This window comes from Sylvia atricapilla, chromosome 5 (genome assembly GCF_009819655.1).
Source record: "Sylvia atricapilla isolate bSylAtr1 chromosome 5, bSylAtr1.pri, whole genome shotgun sequence".
NCBI classification, from domain to species: Eukaryota; Metazoa; Chordata; class Aves; order Passeriformes; family Sylviidae; genus Sylvia; species Sylvia atricapilla.
In genome coordinates, this window is record NC_089144.1 from 24,721,436 (window position 1) to 24,735,288 (window position 13,853).

General features: G+C 35.7%; 1 protein-coding gene across 2 annotated transcripts in view; it reads left to right on the forward strand.

The window, feature by feature from the left end:
- TFEC (transcription factor EC) overlaps positions 1-13,120 on the forward strand; it is a 37,221-nt gene extending 24,101 nt beyond the window's left edge. For both annotated transcript variants that reach the window (XM_066318993.1, XM_066318994.1), the window contains exons 5-7: positions 1,108-1,183; positions 9,230-9,377; positions 10,313-13,120. In XM_066318993.1, coding sequence (XP_066175090.1) covers positions 1,108-1,183; positions 9,230-9,377; positions 10,313-10,693 — 605 coding nt within the window. In that variant the 3' untranslated portion in view covers positions 10,694-13,120. The remainder of the gene's footprint in view (positions 1-1,107; positions 1,184-9,229; positions 9,378-10,312) is intronic.
- The last annotated feature ends 733 nt before the right edge of the window (positions 13,121-13,853 follow it).

Below are 13,853 nucleotides of genomic sequence, written 5' to 3' on the forward strand. Positions count from 1 at the left end.
TGCTATGTGTTTCTGTAGATTGGGCTCTCCTACAAGACCCAGCACATTCATTCCAATGGGATGCAGCGGTTTATTGAGCAGTACACTCAGGAGCATTACACCAGTGGAACACCAGTAGAGACTGCTGGTTTCTGAGCCCCATCAGTACCTTAGTGGGAGTACATTCTCCCTGAATGCACTATCCTTGTCAAAATTATATACAAGTAATTCCCTAAAACAATGAGATGTTCTCTGAACCCATCCACTAGAAAAACGTGAAGTTTCTGAAGGATCACTTACAGCAGCCTGGATACCAGTACAATGCTGATAAAGTGAACTGAGAGCACACAGAGAGAGTACTCATTTTAAGAGATTTACTTTCTCTTTTTTCCTTCTAACTTAACTATGAAGTGAACCAGATACCCTACATAGCTTGTTTGCAGAAGCATAAATTTAAATCCAGAAAATATATTTCATTGTTTAAACCATTTTTTTTAATTTTCTCTATCTTTTAAAAATTATCATAAGTATTTTTGTGCTGTCAATCATCAAAGGAAACAGATGTAGAAGGGATGAAGTGTTTTTGGGACATAATCTTGCTCTGTTTCAATGAGGGGATATGGCTGTAGTTATGTACTCTCTGTGGGTTTAAATGCTGCTAGTTGTAAATAAGGAACAGTGAAGGTGTTACCTTGTGATCTGTACCAGGAGTTCTGCCAAAATATAAAATTGCTGGATGAATTATCTTGTATCCCTGTTGAAGTTACCAGAAAGACTCCACTAAGCTGAAATCTCTGTTCTGTTGGAGCATGGTGGAGAAAGAACATATAAGCATCAGAAAAAAATAAATGTTAGCTCACATTTAGACAACACGTGACTATTTCATTCTCTAGAAATATAACTGTAAATAGGGGAAAACCCTATAATTAAGGTAAGATACAGGCAGTACTAATGACAGAGTTTGTCCTGAGAGTAAGTCAGAGACAGGTATGAGCTCATGTTGGGACTGCTATTTGACGAAGATTCTCTCTGTATTGACTAACATGTTTTTAACTAATTAAAATGTTTTATGTTGAATTTTTCCAAAAATATTTCACCATAAAAATAGTAACTGTTTCTTTTTAACAGTTGAGAGAAGAAGAAGGTATAATATTAATTACCGAATCAAGGAGCTTGGCACACTCATCCCCAAGTCTAATGATCCGTGAGTTCAACTGTCTTTCCTATAATAATGTTTAGAGTATTAATACAGGAAAAATAAGACAGTTGTGTATACTGGCTATAGGATTGAGTAATGGGATACAAAATCTTCCAAGCCAGATTACTGGCTCAGATCAGGCTGTTGAAGTAACAAAACTTTGACAGATTTTCCTGCTGGAAAAAATGTTCTGTTGTGCCTGTTGGAAAAGCTTATCTGAAAGCATAATAATATGAAAGCAATTTCAGGATGTTTAATAGAGACTGCCACTTCAAGTGAAAACAGACAAACAAAACCAAAAAAATAAAAACCAAAACAAACCCACAAAAACAAACAAAAAAAAGGCCAAACAACAGAAAGTCCATCTCTCTGTCCCTGAACACGACTGTGTGGTATCCCTGAAGAGGGAAGTAGTGATGCTTTCAGCTCTTGTCATGGCCCTCTAGTGGGATAACACAAAGTTTACGTTGTCACTGTCTGCCATTTGACTAAGAGAAAAAATAAAATCTATTTAAGAGTCTGTAGACTGAGCATTTTTCAAAAGTCCTCAACTCAGTGCAGGAAAATCACCAGTCCTAAAATGCAAGAATAACAGTTATAATTGCTATAATTGCTATAATAATATCATTTTATACTAATGCATATACTTACAGAAACAAAAAATGCATATTGCTTGAACTGTATGTGCATTCCCTTAAAGCCTATATTAGTCATCAACAGGAAAAAAGCTGCCTTGTGAAAAAGCCCTTTGCAAGATTAACAATAACAATTCTAAGTGATTTTTAATGCAGAACTTTAGCCTTAGATTTCTCTTGTTGCTCAGGGAAGACTTAAGACAATGCATCAGCATGATTATGACACGCATAAAATTGATTATACAGATTTTGTCTTTATTATTTGCATGTCAATACAGATGTACATGACACTTCAAATGAAACAATCTATTGATATTCAGCTTTTTTAACCTTAGGACTAAGAAACTTTTGATTGCATTTAAGGATTTCTGCAATAATACAAAGCTGTGTGAGACTTACACAAGTAGAAGGTTGGCTTTACTTGAAGTGAATCCACCAGAGAGAAAGTTAACATAGTGCATCCATTTTAGAGAATTTGCAAACTCAGCTCCTTCTGTAGCATCCACCAAAGATTGGATAAATGGGCATGTTTTTTATTATTAATATGGAATCAGGTGTTAAAGCTGAATTAAAATAAAAAGCACTTTCAGTACCTAAATAAAGTTTTGGACATGTGATCCTTTGCAAGCAGAAACTGATAGAAATGTTTTAATTTTACTGTGCATCTTTCAGTATTCAATACCATTTGGGCAAGTAATTGAAAGATTTCTCAGAAAAACAGTGGATGGCACTGTTGGTTTGCAGCTATAAAGCAAAAATAGAAATTGGTTATACTGCAATTAAAGACGGGCATGGGGTACAAATTCCAGTTGTATTTTTGATTGCCTATAAAGGTGTTTCACTTACATGTCTTGGTCTGGATTCAGGTTGAATTTGTGAACTCAATCATAACATTTATACCTAGAGTAATCATTTAAGCTGTTCTTAAAATGATCTACCTGGACCTGCAGTTTTGCTCCAGTAAGTGGATGATGGACTTCACCCTCAGTTTTTGGTGTTGTTGCCTGATGAAAAAGCTTCAGGTATAGATTCTGAAATCATTGCCTTATTTTGTTTTAGTTTGCAAACCCATGACTGAGTTCAGCAGTGTGACCAGACCCAGAGTGCTTTATGTTTACAAAAGCACAAGGTGAACTTAAGTATCTCACATTCTGAAGACTGCTGTCTTCAAAAGGCTGATAATCAGTCTCCTTTGGAAAGCAGTTAGTGCTAAGAAAAAAAGGTCATCAAAATGTGCAGGGCTTTTGAAAAATCAGGTTACAACATAATTTTACTATAGCTTAGTGCTAGGATAAATTAATTCAAAGAAGTAGAAGCACCTTTTTTTTGTATTTGTATTTTTTGGTGAACATATATGAATTTCAATATGTTTTGTTGGCTGAGCAGAAGGAAATTATTATTACTTTTTGATATGGTCTTGTTTTGCCAAATCATAACTCAGCATCCTTATTCTTTCTTTCAGTTCTTGCTTTTTACTTCATAGCACCTTACTGTGCCCCTGGTCTGCCCCTCTTTGAAAGAAAAAGATTTATCATGGCTTATAGTACTTTATCTGTAACATTTTATCACACATAGCATTTTTGCTTCATATTGATTTTAGAAGATTCTTCTTATAGTGGAAACTTAGCTGTAAAAGGAGAAAGCTTACTGATGCTTAGGCTAATGACAGTGAAAAAAATCAGCCTCTGCACTGAAGAGCAAATACTACTACAACTAAGCCATTGTGGTTAGCATGCCTGTCCCAGATGGCTTGCTTCAAAAAGATTACATTCAGAATCAGAAACAGAAAAGGACATTTTTATGTCATTTGGAAACCTTTTGTGATTTATATTTCTTAGAAGGGCTGTGTGGGGTTTTTATTTCACTTTTGTTTTGTTGGTTATGTAGTGAACTTGTTTGGCTCCTGCAGAGCTTCTGCAGGGACTTTCTTTTGACTGGATTAAACCCCTATTCTTTTCACTTTTTTTTCTAATTTAATGATGAAAAGTGTGGATTACATTACATAAATGAATAGGTGTTTTAAGTTCACTTCATCAGCATTAGAAAATGAAGATAAGTATAAGTTACAAAGAACTATGACTCTTTTGTTTAATTTTCAATGCTTAGATATCCAAGTGCTAGATGATTCAGAAATGCAAATCAGTTTTACAGAATAATTCAAAAAATAGAATTTTAAAAATGCCAGAAATACTCAGTCCTTTTTGCAGAAAAACTCATAACTTGCTCCTTTAATTATGCCTGCCTTTCCATTTGTATTCAACCTTTCAGAATCCACCTTTTAGGTGGTTAACAGGATTTCTTATTGTGATGGAGTCTAGCAATGCCTACACAAGAGCAGTTTAATGGTAGTCAGACCTAAACTGCCAGAAAGCTAAACAAGAAAAATCCCCTTCCTTCAAGAATTCTAGTAATTTTACAGAACTGGAATATTAAGAGGACTGCTGAGGATTTGAGTTGCTCTCACTCTCTCCTTTCTGCTCTGTGCCTGACCTCAGTGATGTCTGTGGACAGACCCTCTTGCAGCCAGCACAGACACATTTCTTGCAAAGAAAAAGCTTGTATACACCTATGGTGATATAAAGTGGAAACTTTCTGCCTCTTTCAGAATAATTCACTTCACAATTGTGCAAGTCCTCAAAACAAGTACAAAGTCCTTCCAAGTACTTATTTAAGCTAACTTTTTTTTAGTTTAAAGCTAATTTCTCAGAAACAGGGAAAGAAATGTTCTCCAAGCACAGTTTCAACTTTGCAAATATATTTGTTATTAGTAATTGCCCTGTGTCTGGCAAACTCTGTAACTATCACGCTCTCTCAAACACTGCTTTTATTAATTAGTTCTAGTCTTAGATGACTAGATGTTCCCATCCTTCCTACAAGAGTTCAATGTCTGTAAGTTAGGGAAGATCCTTTGACTTCAACCATGCTAAATTAATGGAAATGAGCTGAAGAGCTGTCTCTTTTTTATGTTTTGTTTCTCTAAAATGGGAAACTCTACTTGGTGTTGTTCTCGGCATCTGAGTTTTGTAGACGGTTTCAGATGTCAGAGTCAGGAGGAGACATTTTATTTATTCAATAAAACATAATGTGTTTTTTACTTTTTTTAAAAAAAATCTATACAAATATTGTTATTTTTGGTAAACTTCTGTTAATTAAACTCACTAACACACCTGTAGCACGCTACAAACTTTAAACTGTACCACATGGTCACACAGGAACAAAGAAGAAATTTTCCTTTGCAGAGGCCATTTCTGATGACCAGACTGGCAAAACATCTTATTGCTCTCAAATGATTTGGCTTGAATGTAGAATTTCCCATGTATTTCAGTATTTACAGGATGGTGCCATGTTTGCATTCAATAAAAATCAAGACTAATGAAAACAAAAGCCAAATAAAAAGAAAAATACAAAATTAATAGAACTGAAAGATCAAAAGGAAGAAAAGAATTCCTGCCATATTTGAAATCAGTAGGTCTATATCTAAGTTTTTAGGAAGAAAACAGTTAAAAAGGCAAGTATTTTGTCTGTTTTTATACAGGAGCTTCCAATTAAATGAGTAAACATTGCTAGTGATTTCTGAGTTTTTAAAGGTTCTAAAAACGTGTTTGTAGACCTTTCATTTGAGTTTTTATCCCAAAGAGCAATCTACAAATCTCTGAAAAGCAAAACCTACAATTTCCTAATGACATTTTTAGAACTCTTCAGGTAGTTTTATTTAGAATTCATTGTTTTCGGAGAAATAACAGAAATCAAATAACTGATGAGAGAATTTCTAAATTCTTCTTATGCACTTCTTTTGCTTTGAGTTAACCCAATTTCAAATACAGAGTTGTTTTTTCTCCCCATCATAGACAAATCTGCTTACCTGCCTGATATGTACAGCTAGGTGCATTTCAGACTATTGGTAGGCAGGAATCTCCCCTTTACCACCCCAAATCTGCCTTCATCCTCACCAGCTGCATTGTTGCTCTTCCAGCCCTGCACATCTGTGCAGAGCCTCTGTTGCTCCGCAGCACTGCTCTGTAACTGTTGTGTGGCGCTCTGGGCTAGAATGAATGAAGAGTGCCTGTGATGCAGAATCAGCACAGACACAGTATTTTCGTTAGATCCTAGTAAAGAGAGACACAAAGTGAAATACATGTTGACTTCTAAGGTCACCAGCTGTTCTTTTGCTGTGCTGCCTTCAGACACTGGAAGGTTTACCTTCAATATTCCTCATTTAATAAGACATCAACCAGTTTATGTACATGAGAAGGGATGTAGAAGCCCTATGTGGGATGTGCACACATGCACAGGCACACGCACGTGTACACAGCTTAAAGAACAGCCTCTTAAACAACAATAGTAACCACGCCATTTCTATCCTAGCTCTCCATTACAGTTTGGCCTCTCAGATCTGTAAATGTTACCACAAATGTTACCACAAGACATATCTATCCATATGGATCTCATGCAAAAGCCGACCAGGTCTGCCTCTCTGGCAGTTTGAACCCAGGAATTAGTCTTTCAGTGAAGATTTATTTAAAACTATGAAAACAATAATAATTTCCATAGAAATAAAAATTAAACTATCAAGGAAATGTGAACTAAAAGTAAGCATATTAAAAGGTGATATTAAGTGCAACAATTAAGCGTAACAGGAAAGAATTTCATAAAAAAATTCCAAATACAGCCATGAATAGATGACTTATTAATTGTCAATCAGAAACATCAACTAAAAATAAATTTGCCTGATTTTGAATTCATAAAATTTTATAACTGACATGATTTTCTTTTGTGAAAACACTATGAAATATTTTCTTAATATGTGATATGTTCAAATTTTTCTGCTGCTGTTACATTTCCTCAATTATTTCCATTTTTCCAGCTATGGATTTATTTCTAATTTCATAATAGCGTATTTTTAGGTTTGGATCATCAGTTCAAACCTGACTTAATTTTGTTTTTAATACTTATTAGAGACTAACCTTGTCGAGGCAGATTGTGTTTCTCCATATAGCATTTACAGCTCTTATGTGAGATGGAAGTGGAGAATCCCAGTTTGAAAAGTTCTTATCCTGCTAAATTTATTTATTTCATTTATCTTCTTTATTCATGAATGGTCTGGCATAGACAGAAAGACTCTTTACTGCCTTTCAAATTCCACTGCAATTTAATCATAAAGAGGGATCTCTCAGTATTTTACCTAACTTTCCAAAGAGGTGTGAAGAAAGTGAAACTATGACATGGTGATGGCCATCAAAGATTTGTCCAGAATATATGCATACTAAAAACTCCCTTAACCTTTACAGTTTGCATATAGGTTAGCCATTTGAGAGGAGACAGTCCTCTCCTAGGACGGAGCTCATGGGATGCTGGCAAGAAATTCTGTCCTCCCACCTGCTCAAGAGCTACAGGGACAGGAAGGAGAAGGCAGAGGAACTGCCAAGAGACGATGCAGCCATCATGAAGGAGATGTATTTTGCCCTTGTCTCCCAGTCCCACCTCTGCTCCAGGTTTTTTGACCAGGCAATGTCTAAACCAGAATACATACCCAATTATGTTTTGGCTTTGTAGACACTAAGGTTGTAGACAGTAATTATTTTCTCTATGACCCCTTCACCTTCTAATCCCCAAAGCTGTGCATTTCTGACCTGCAGCACTGAGAGGAGGGGAGCTCCCAGTATACTAGAGCCTCACAGTTTGTGTGCTGTCCAGAGAGAACTGGCATTTGAATTTGAGCACCCTTGGATCAAAAAAAATTATTCCCAAGTCTCTAGCAAATTATCTGAATTCTATGGTATGGGTAAACACTGTGATGCTTTCTCACAAATAATTTTGTGTATTCTTCTTAGTGTCTTACATTTATCAGCTCCATTGGGTTTTATCCCTAGTAAAACATCAGGAAAATCTGGGTAGTCTGGGTCCCTAAATCCTGTACCTGCCTGGCACTGTACTTTCAGAAGAAAAATAACTGCAGAATTATCTAAGGGAGCTTAGCCTCAGGAGGGGAAATGGAGGGGCAACTACTAATCTCTTCACTCTTGTGACCAAGAGGCAAATCAGGGGAGGTTTAGGTTGGCTATAAGGAAAAGGTTTTCACCCTGTGGGTAGCTGAGCAGTGGAAAAAGGTTCTCCAGGAAGTGGTCACAGCACCACACCTGGCAGAGTTCAAGAAGTGTTTGGACAATGCTCTCAGGCACATGGTGTGATTCTTGGGGATGTCCTGTGCAAGGCCAGGAATTGGACTCACTAATCCTGGTGGGTGCTTTCCAACTCAGCATATTCTATGGTTCTATGAATAAGGGAAAGTGATAATAGCTTGGCATATAATTTTTTTTTTTTTTTACTCCATAAATGATGGCTTGTATATATATGTCTTTGGAATAGGTATTGAAAAAATGCTTGTCCCCCCAACATCAGACTCTTACTTGATTTAACAGCTTTTCTTTCTCATGGTCGTGTTTGGGACCAGAAGCCTGGCCAACCTTCTCCTCAGCCTAAGCAACCTTGCAGTGAAGTAGATTGGATAAAGCCCATGTATCTGCATATTTAACGCAGTGAGCCCATCCTGTATAATAAAATACTGAAATTCATTAGAAACCAAACATTTTCAGCAAAATTCAGTCTTGTTCCAAGACCATAGTTAAAGGAATGCATGAAAATTTTATAAATGGATACATGAAAGTCTTTAGACAGTTTCATTTGAACAACTATTTTGTTGCTAGCAAGGCTGCATATAAGCTGGGAGTCAAACCATGACTTCCTGAATGATGGGTAGGTTTAATCTAATTTTTTTGCAAAGCTTTTACTTTGAGTTGGGATCTGCATGTAGCTGTAGATTTTAACTTGTTTTTTATATTGTTTCAGGATTTTTGAACATGATTTTTGCCATTCCCTAGTCATTATGGTTATGAAAGTGTGATTTTTCTGGTCTGTCATGAATGAGGAGTGGCATTCAGCACAGATCATTTTTTTCTCTACAAGCATAAAAGCAACCTCATTAGTAAGTCAGGTAAAAGGAGTAGTATATTCAAAATGATCTTTAAAAATTTAGGCTTAAGTCCTCAGTAATGTATATTTCTTAGTTCATTAATGCAGAAATACTGCACATAGATTTTAATCTTAGAGTTAATAATAAAAGCAATTTTCACTAAAAATATAAAAACTGTAATGGTAGAATCATGATATTGCATTTAGCTCTCCCACAAAAAGTCACTTTATTACTTTCTTTTGACACTTATTTTCATTCTGGGATTAATTTTACTATATAAGGGCTTCTTAACTATTCTATTAAAATTTCCATTCAGAAGCAATAATATCTAAGAGTGAATAATAGTCATGTAAATCATTATTTCATATTAATGTAAAAGATTTTGTAAGTTCTTATGAATTCTGCTGACATGCACAATTGTGAAAAGGTTATCTCTACATTCTGCAGTGATATGCGCTGGAACAAAGGAACTATTTTAAAAGCATCAGTAGAGTACATCAAGTGGCTACAAAAAGAACAACAGAGAGCCAGAGAATTAGAACACAGGCAGAAAAAATTAGAGCATGCTAACAGAAGACTTCTACTCCGAATTCAGGTTTGTATAAGTGTTGCCACGAACTGCAAAGCTTTCTCAGTACTTACCCCTATCACATTTTGTTAATCTATATAATTTTTATTTAAATTATGTTTATTAAAATTAAATTAACTTTGCCTATTTATTTGCTCTGTATATTGGGGAGTGGGTGTTTTTTAGATTTCCAGGAAATTTCTTCAATAATTATACATTACATAAAGTAACTAATGGAAAAGTAATAAAGTAACTAATGGAAAAGTAATAAAGTATTTGTACAAACAGTTTCATTATGTATGTGTTAGAAACAATGACAGACAAAAAAATAAGGATATAGGTATATTCTTGCAGCCAAAAATCAATACTAGACACAAAGTTCCCTTCAGTATTTAAATCTTCTCTTTCAAACTATTTAATGCATTACACTTCCCAGTAAGAGTGTCTTATGTTATATCTGCTTTTGACACAAAGAGGCAGAATATAGCCCTTCATGGCTTGGAAAGCAAGATTCTAATATAGGCATACACCTATGGAAATGGGATGGATAAATAGATAGACATAAAACTGAACATCTTACACATAATGATTTACTCATATATCTGTATAATATAAGCATTATCAAGTGAAGAATCTTTTTTTTCTCTGGATAACAGTTTTATGAACTATCAAGTTGCAACCGTTTTCTCTTACCTTCACTGGATTCAGTATGCAATTGTTTTAGAGAGGCTGTCCTACCTTTTTTTTCCTGTAGAATAGTTGCTTAATGACAGAAAAGGATATAAAAACACTTGAAGGGCAATTTTTCTGAGACAAAAAATTTTAATATTTTAATATTTAATCTCTCAAATGGACAATAGGTATAATAAATTTTCATGCATGTTTGTATACTTTCTGCAATTGTTCTGAAGAGACTGTTTTCTCTTTTAAAATTGTTTAATTATTTTTGTTTGAAATGTTAGGAACTGGAGATCCAGGCACGTGCACATGGCCTTCCAGTCATGTCTTCACTCAGTGCTGTTGATTTAGCTGCACAGGTCATCAAGCAACAGTCTTATCCAGAGGAGAACTCTGTAGACTACTCTCAACAGATGCCTCTTGTACATGGACAAAATTCTGATGTCTGCAATGGATCTACAGCCTTTTCTGATCCACTTTCACACTTCACGGATTTGTCCTTCAGTGCAGCTTTAAAAGAAGAACAACGATTAGAGGAAATTTTATTGGATGACACAGTGTCACCATTTGGAACAGACCCCCTCTTGTCCTCCACATCTCCAGCTGCATCAAAAGAGAGCAGTAGGAGAAGCAGCTTTAGCACAGATGATGGAGATGATTTATAAAAGCATAAAGGGTCTCATACTTCTCTAAACCACAGTGTAAAAAGACTGAGTTGAACGTAAGTGTGGTGTTTGCTCTTATTTTAAATAGCTATAAGGAGAGACACTGTAAAAATCAATTACTACATGACAAGGGTTTCAATCAGCCCTTACCTCACATGAAAATAAGATGGACATGAACTCATATTACTGCCCCAAATTCACCCTCTGTTCACAGCCTACATTTGCATGAATCTCTCTTCATGGGGAATATTTTTACTATCACTTCATGTCTTTTTAGAGTACTATGAAAACGGTTACCACAGAAGGTATACCCATGTTGCAAAACTGTATTCAAACTGCTTTCAATCTGCTTACACTTCTCTGCTACAAATATGAGCTTTATTCATTTGCTAATTTCTTTATTTTTTGTAACTTAAAATTCTACAAAATGTGAAGCAACAGAGAACTATTTAAGCTGGGAACTGTAGAGATATTACAGGTTTTAAAATCTAAAAAAGTCAGATGGTAATGCTTTCACACACGAAGTTTAAACTCATGTGTCGTTTCTCTTTTTAAAAGGAGAAAATCCATTAGTTTTCCATAGAATGCCATTAGTTTTTTAATTTCATTTGTAGGAAAAGAACACTCTTTTAAGTATATTCTTTAATGACACAGAAATAAAATGGAAACTAACATGACAGGGATTCAAATGAACTCAGACAGAAAAAGACACAGCATTGCAGCAGAAAGACTGTGGATATACAAGACAGCACAGACACTCCATGTTACAGTTAGCACAATTTTAAGAAGCGCTACTTGTGACAGTGCTATGTCAGCTACTTATTCCAAGAATATTCAAACTGTGTCCTTTTTTATGTGGAAGAAATTGGAATTCAGATACAACACTTGGCTGTTGGATGACACTTTTAATGTCCTTTGACAGCACAGTGAGCTTTTTCCAAAAGGAATCTATCCATGCATGTGCTTTTGATCCATTTGGAAGCAGAGGGAAATGACAAGATTCCCATTGCATACACTATAAACAACAAGAATTTAGTTTCATATTTGGCTTTGGACTCCCTGCAGAAAACCTGGAAAGGAAGACTTCTCAAACTGAAGGGAATATTCAGAAATGATGATGTGATGTACTACCTCTCATAACCAGCTTGCTAGGAGGGAGCATTCAGAAAACTCACTTCTATACATAGTGAAATTCTGGAGAGTGATGCACTTCATGTTACTGAAGAACATTAAGTGCAATCATTCAAGTTGTAATAATAAAGCATGGGAAAATAAACTGGAACAGGTTCTTCATATCTCTCCTTCAATCAAAGCCAAAGGATCACATTATGGAGTTGTTATGGTTTAACCCCAGGCAGGCACCAAGCCTCACACACCCACTTGGTCACTGCCCAGCCAGAGTGACTGAGGAGGGAATTGGAAGGGTAAAATCTTGAAGGCTCTTGGGTTGAGATAAAGTCAGTTTAATAAGGAAAGCAAAAGGTGTGCATGCAAGCAAAGCTAAACAGGGAATTGATTCACTGCTTCCTATGGGCAGGCAGCTGTTCAGCCATCTCCAGGAGAGCAGAGCCCCATCACATGTAATGGTGACTTGGGAAGTCAAATGTCATCACTCCAAAAATCTCCAGCCCTTCCTCCTTCTTCCCCCCTCTTTATATACTAAGCATGATTTGATATGGTGTGGAATATCCCTTGGTCAGTTGGGGTCACCCATCCTGTCTCTTCCCAAACTCCCAGGCACCTCCAGCATCCTTGTCAGTCTGTCAGTATAAAAAGCAGAAAAGGCCTTGGCTCTGTGCATGCCCTGCTCAGCAACAACAAAAACATCTCTGTCCAGCACAAATCCAAAATTCTTGCCATTGCGAAGAAAATTAACTCTACCCCAGTGGAAGCCACCACAGGAGTCGCATAATGATTCAAAATATGTTTCAAAAGCATGTATTAATTTTGCTGTCACTGAGCCTGCCTCACTCCAGAAGTGTCAGAGGTTTGAAAATAGAAAGAAGATATTAAAGTGGATTACTTTTTGCATTAACATTATGAGTTTTTAAAATCATACTATCCAAAACCAAAGCAATTGTTTCTTACTGTTGCCTTTTTTGTTATTGGTACCTGGGCCCTCCTAACAGTCATTGTGAGGTTTGTGTTCCTGCCAGGACACAGCACACACCTGACCAACCCTGGCAGCGTCACAGTAGTTTCATAATTGGAAAATTAGCAGCTGGATAATAATTAACACTCAGATGGCTAGGAAAGATGATGGTGTGTCCAATTTCAGAAGAATATTTATAATTTTAGAAATCTCAAGGTTTTTAATGTGTTTGTGTAAACTAGTTGGATATAAGGTGACGTGTAAGCACAGACCTGACCATTAGAAGAGGCTTTGATACACTCATACTTCATGGATAATAAAAGACAACAAACTGGGTTCTGGTAATGTTCTTTTGTTTTATTTGGTGGGTTTTTTGTCTTTTTGTTTGTTTGGTTGGTTTAGGTTTTAGTTTATTTATTTTGTTTGTGGGGCTTTTTTTGTTTGGTTGGTTGGATTTTTTTTTGTTTTTGTAGCATATCAGAAAGACAAAAAAGTATTAACCAAAGATAACTGGATATAGGACTGACCGCCATTTTAATTGGATTAATTAAAAGAGTCATAGTTTGTCATAATTTTGTCAAAGACAATTGCTAATATTGACATCTGAATCCAAAACATGATGAATTAAAAGTAACCTTTATGCCCATATTATGTCTAGCATAGTATGAGTATTGTCCATTTCAGCTGACAAAAGGAAGGGTTATTTGGTTGATATCAAATGCCATTTGTCCTTGTACTGCAGTTTCTACTACATCAGTTTTAAATACACCAGTGTGGATTGCTCATAATGGAGAAAAAGAAATTAAATATGAATGTATTACATGATTTTCCCATTGAACTTTTACATGTGAGTTAGACCACACTGAACTGTACTGACTTTAAATAACATCCTGAATTTCATCACTTTTATAAGCACTGTTCTAAAAAAACATTATAATGCATCCATTAATTTTTTTTGAGTTGATTTTCATTCTTCTGACAATTGCTTCAGTCTAAAGCACCAGAATTTTTCTCTCTCTTCTTGCATGAGAAACTTAAGATAGTCAATGCTCTTTTAGCAAGACATTG